The following is a 3,021-nucleotide window of genomic DNA, read 5'->3' on the forward strand; positions in this document are numbered from 1 at the left end:
CACACACACACACACACACACACATACACTTGGGCGTAAGTTCCATAACTGCCACCTCTGTCTCCAAACACTGCTCACCTGTATGGTGACAATTGCCTCCAGATCCTCGTACTCTACATTGACCAGTCTGGCGGCTTCCCGCGCTCTCTCCTGTGTGTCCGCCACCACAGCCCCGATGACTTGCCCGTGACTGGTCACCTGGAAAGGGCATTCTTATCATTACTTTACGATTTGCGAAAAAGTCTGCTCAATAATTTACCACCCCAACCCCCCTCCCACCCCCCAGACAAAGACAAACAACAAACAAACAAAACAACAATAACAAAGACAAACAAACAAAAACCCAAACCAAACCAAAATATACCAAAACAAACCAAAACAAATTAAAAACAATAAATAGAAAAACAAAATAACCCCCAAAAAACAAAACAAATACGTAAAACAAAACCAAATTTTTAAATGCTCAAAAGAAAAAAAAATGCCCAGGTGCATCATTTCATGAAATGAGCTAAGGGGGTTTTATCAACATTATACTGTTAGAAAGATTAGACTTTGTCGTCCCCAAAACAAAATGTGTAAAAACAAAAAAAGATGTAACCTAATAACCCAAACAATATCATGGAAATCAAATACAAATCATGTCATTTGAAACTGAAGTTGCAAATCTGGAAGACTGATCAACAGTAAGAAAATAGACATGTACTGCGCGAAAGTGCGCGGTTGGGGGAGATATTGCTAATGATTTCTGGGTGGTAAGGTTGAAACATCTTTCTGAACTAAAAAAAAAAAAGAAAATTACAGGGAAAGTAAAAGAAGCAATAAAGGCTGCATTAATATTGGTGGCCTAATTAATGAATCGTAGAACTGAAAGAGTCAAATGCCGCATGAAGAGTTATTACTTTCTTGTTGTTGCTGTTGATTTTTTAAAAAAACATTTAAAAAAATTTTTTTTTTTTGGGGGGGGGGAGTAGTAATGAAATTATTTCAGAGCCTGGTGATCCACAAGGAAATTAAAAACCTTACATTACATAAGAGAAAGCAAATTATCAGATGAATGGAATGATAAATAATCTTATGAACTAATGATTAAACAAACAGATAGAAAATGGCGGGCATTGCGAAAGGAAAGAATACCTTGTCTTGAGCAAACACATGGTCCATGACATAGCTCAGCTTGTTCTCCCCGGGGACGTCTGCAGCACCGATGTAGTCTACCACTCCAGGGGAACGCAGGGCGGCTGACGGATCAACTGACAGGATCTTGGCGTGGGCTCTGGTGCTGGTCACCAGGTACATGTGCAGCTCATCTGGGACAGGGGAGAATGGATTGTTTCATGAGTTTGTATCGAGACGAGCGCCTGCGCCTGTTTCATTCTTTCATGTGTAAGGTAAGAAGGAGAAGTGTTATGGTGGTGCTGAAAGGTATACAACCGAGTCTTTTTTTCTTCAATGAGAGATCCAGACAAGTTAGTGGGATGGTGGGTGGGAGTCCGTTATTTGTCCAATGCAATGGACGCTTAAATGGTTAAGTATTGTTTGAGATCTGGCTATTTCTGTTTTTTAGGCAATTTTTTCAAGTAGTTACCAGTCCCTGTTATGTCTTAGTGTTCCTGCAGAAGAAGGATTGGTGATGTCTACGTTGACACAGGCGGATTTAGGAACAATGGATGTTACTTGAATTACAAAGAGAAGCTATACCGGCCGACAGATGAACTGAGCAGGACGGCCCAATTTATGACAGATACCAGACTTCAAGTGTGATGTGATCGAGAAGAAGAAGACTTGAATGATTTGTTGATTCAAGCAGGTCTAATCCATTGGTAAGTAAGTCTATTGTTTCAATTTTCACAGTAAACAAGAGCGTAATTTTCTGGCTTATATGTTTGTCTGGTTGGTTGGGGTGGGTTTTTTGTTTGTTTGTTTGTTTCTCAGGCCAAAAACGAGACTTGATTGTTCTCGTTTACTCACTAAATGAGGGCGCGACGACAATTCTATTGATATCATGCTGGGCTCAACTATGGATGTTTCTGATTTGAGTCCAAAACAAAGTGTAGCGTTCTTGACGTTGGGTTGTTCTGGGGAGTTATGACAAATCGTTATCTCGCTGTTCTGTGAGAGATGAGCGTCAAAGCAAGACTCATTCCTCCTAACATCTTTACATGATACAGCGATTACAGAAATGTTTATTTATACAAGTCAACATTATTTAGACCGACTGCTTGAAATGTGCAGAAAAAAGGATTTGAATTAAAAGAGACTTTAAATATGTATTGTAGAGCTTTATACTTCAGTAAAAGCAATAATGATAATAATGAATCGACCGTCAATGTCTGAAGATGACCAAAGCATCTGCAGAGGATAATATTATATTTTACGCGAATTAGAAAAAAAATTGAAAGGACTCAGATGGCGAGTTGCTTTTGCTACAACCGATGAGACCAATTCTGGCAAAGAAAAATTTGCCATCATATTTTTGAGCAATAAAAAGCTTAATTTCCACTGGTGAATGTGTGCAGCTTTCGGTCTTCTTTCTTGGCTCCAGCATTTCTAATTCATGAAGCGGAACCAGTAGTAATTAGAAAGTTCAACTTACCAGCTGCCGGCGGCAAGTCGTCCACGAACAGAGCTTGGCCTGTGCTCTGCTGAAGTGCAGACCTGTGGTGCAATGGTCGCCCCACGCACTCAAGCCCTGACTCCCGAATGTCCGTGCCTCCGTAGATCTGCATGGACTGGCTAGTGGGATGCTCCAGCTCCTCTATCGCGCTCAGTTCCGATGCAAGCTGTGGGGCAAAGAGGAGAGTCGTGGTATGGTATGAGAGATTACACATTTCCATTTCTTTAATTTTTATAATTTATCATTTGTTCGGTGTTGCACAATTTCTCCTGATGGGTTGGATGACACGATGTTTTTGTGTGTGCGTATACGTGTGTGTGTGTGTGTGTGTGTGTGTGTGTGTGTGTGTGCGTGTGTGTGCGCGCGCGCGCGCGTGTGTGTGTGTGTGTATGTGTGCGTGCGCGTGT

At 41.1% G+C, this 3,021-nt stretch overlaps 1 protein-coding gene across 1 annotated transcript in view; it reads right to left on the reverse strand.

Annotated features, from left to right (window-relative positions):
* Nucleotides 1–3,021, reverse strand: part of LOC101862427 (xanthine dehydrogenase/oxidase) — a gene marked incomplete in the record, with an annotated part of 42,755 nt that overhangs the window by 17,131 nt on the left and 22,603 nt on the right. The window contains 3 exon segments of the mRNA XM_013084443.2: nucleotides 81–198; nucleotides 1,135–1,307; nucleotides 2,594–2,780. Of these exon segments, the coding sequence (XP_012939897.1) occupies nucleotides 81–198; nucleotides 1,135–1,307; nucleotides 2,594–2,780 (478 nt within the window).

The sequence above is a fragment of the Aplysia californica genome, unplaced genomic scaffold (genome assembly GCF_000002075.1).
Source record: "Aplysia californica isolate F4 #8 unplaced genomic scaffold, AplCal3.0 scaffold00293, whole genome shotgun sequence".
In the NCBI taxonomy this organism is placed as follows: Eukaryota; Metazoa; Mollusca; class Gastropoda; order Aplysiida; family Aplysiidae; genus Aplysia; species Aplysia californica.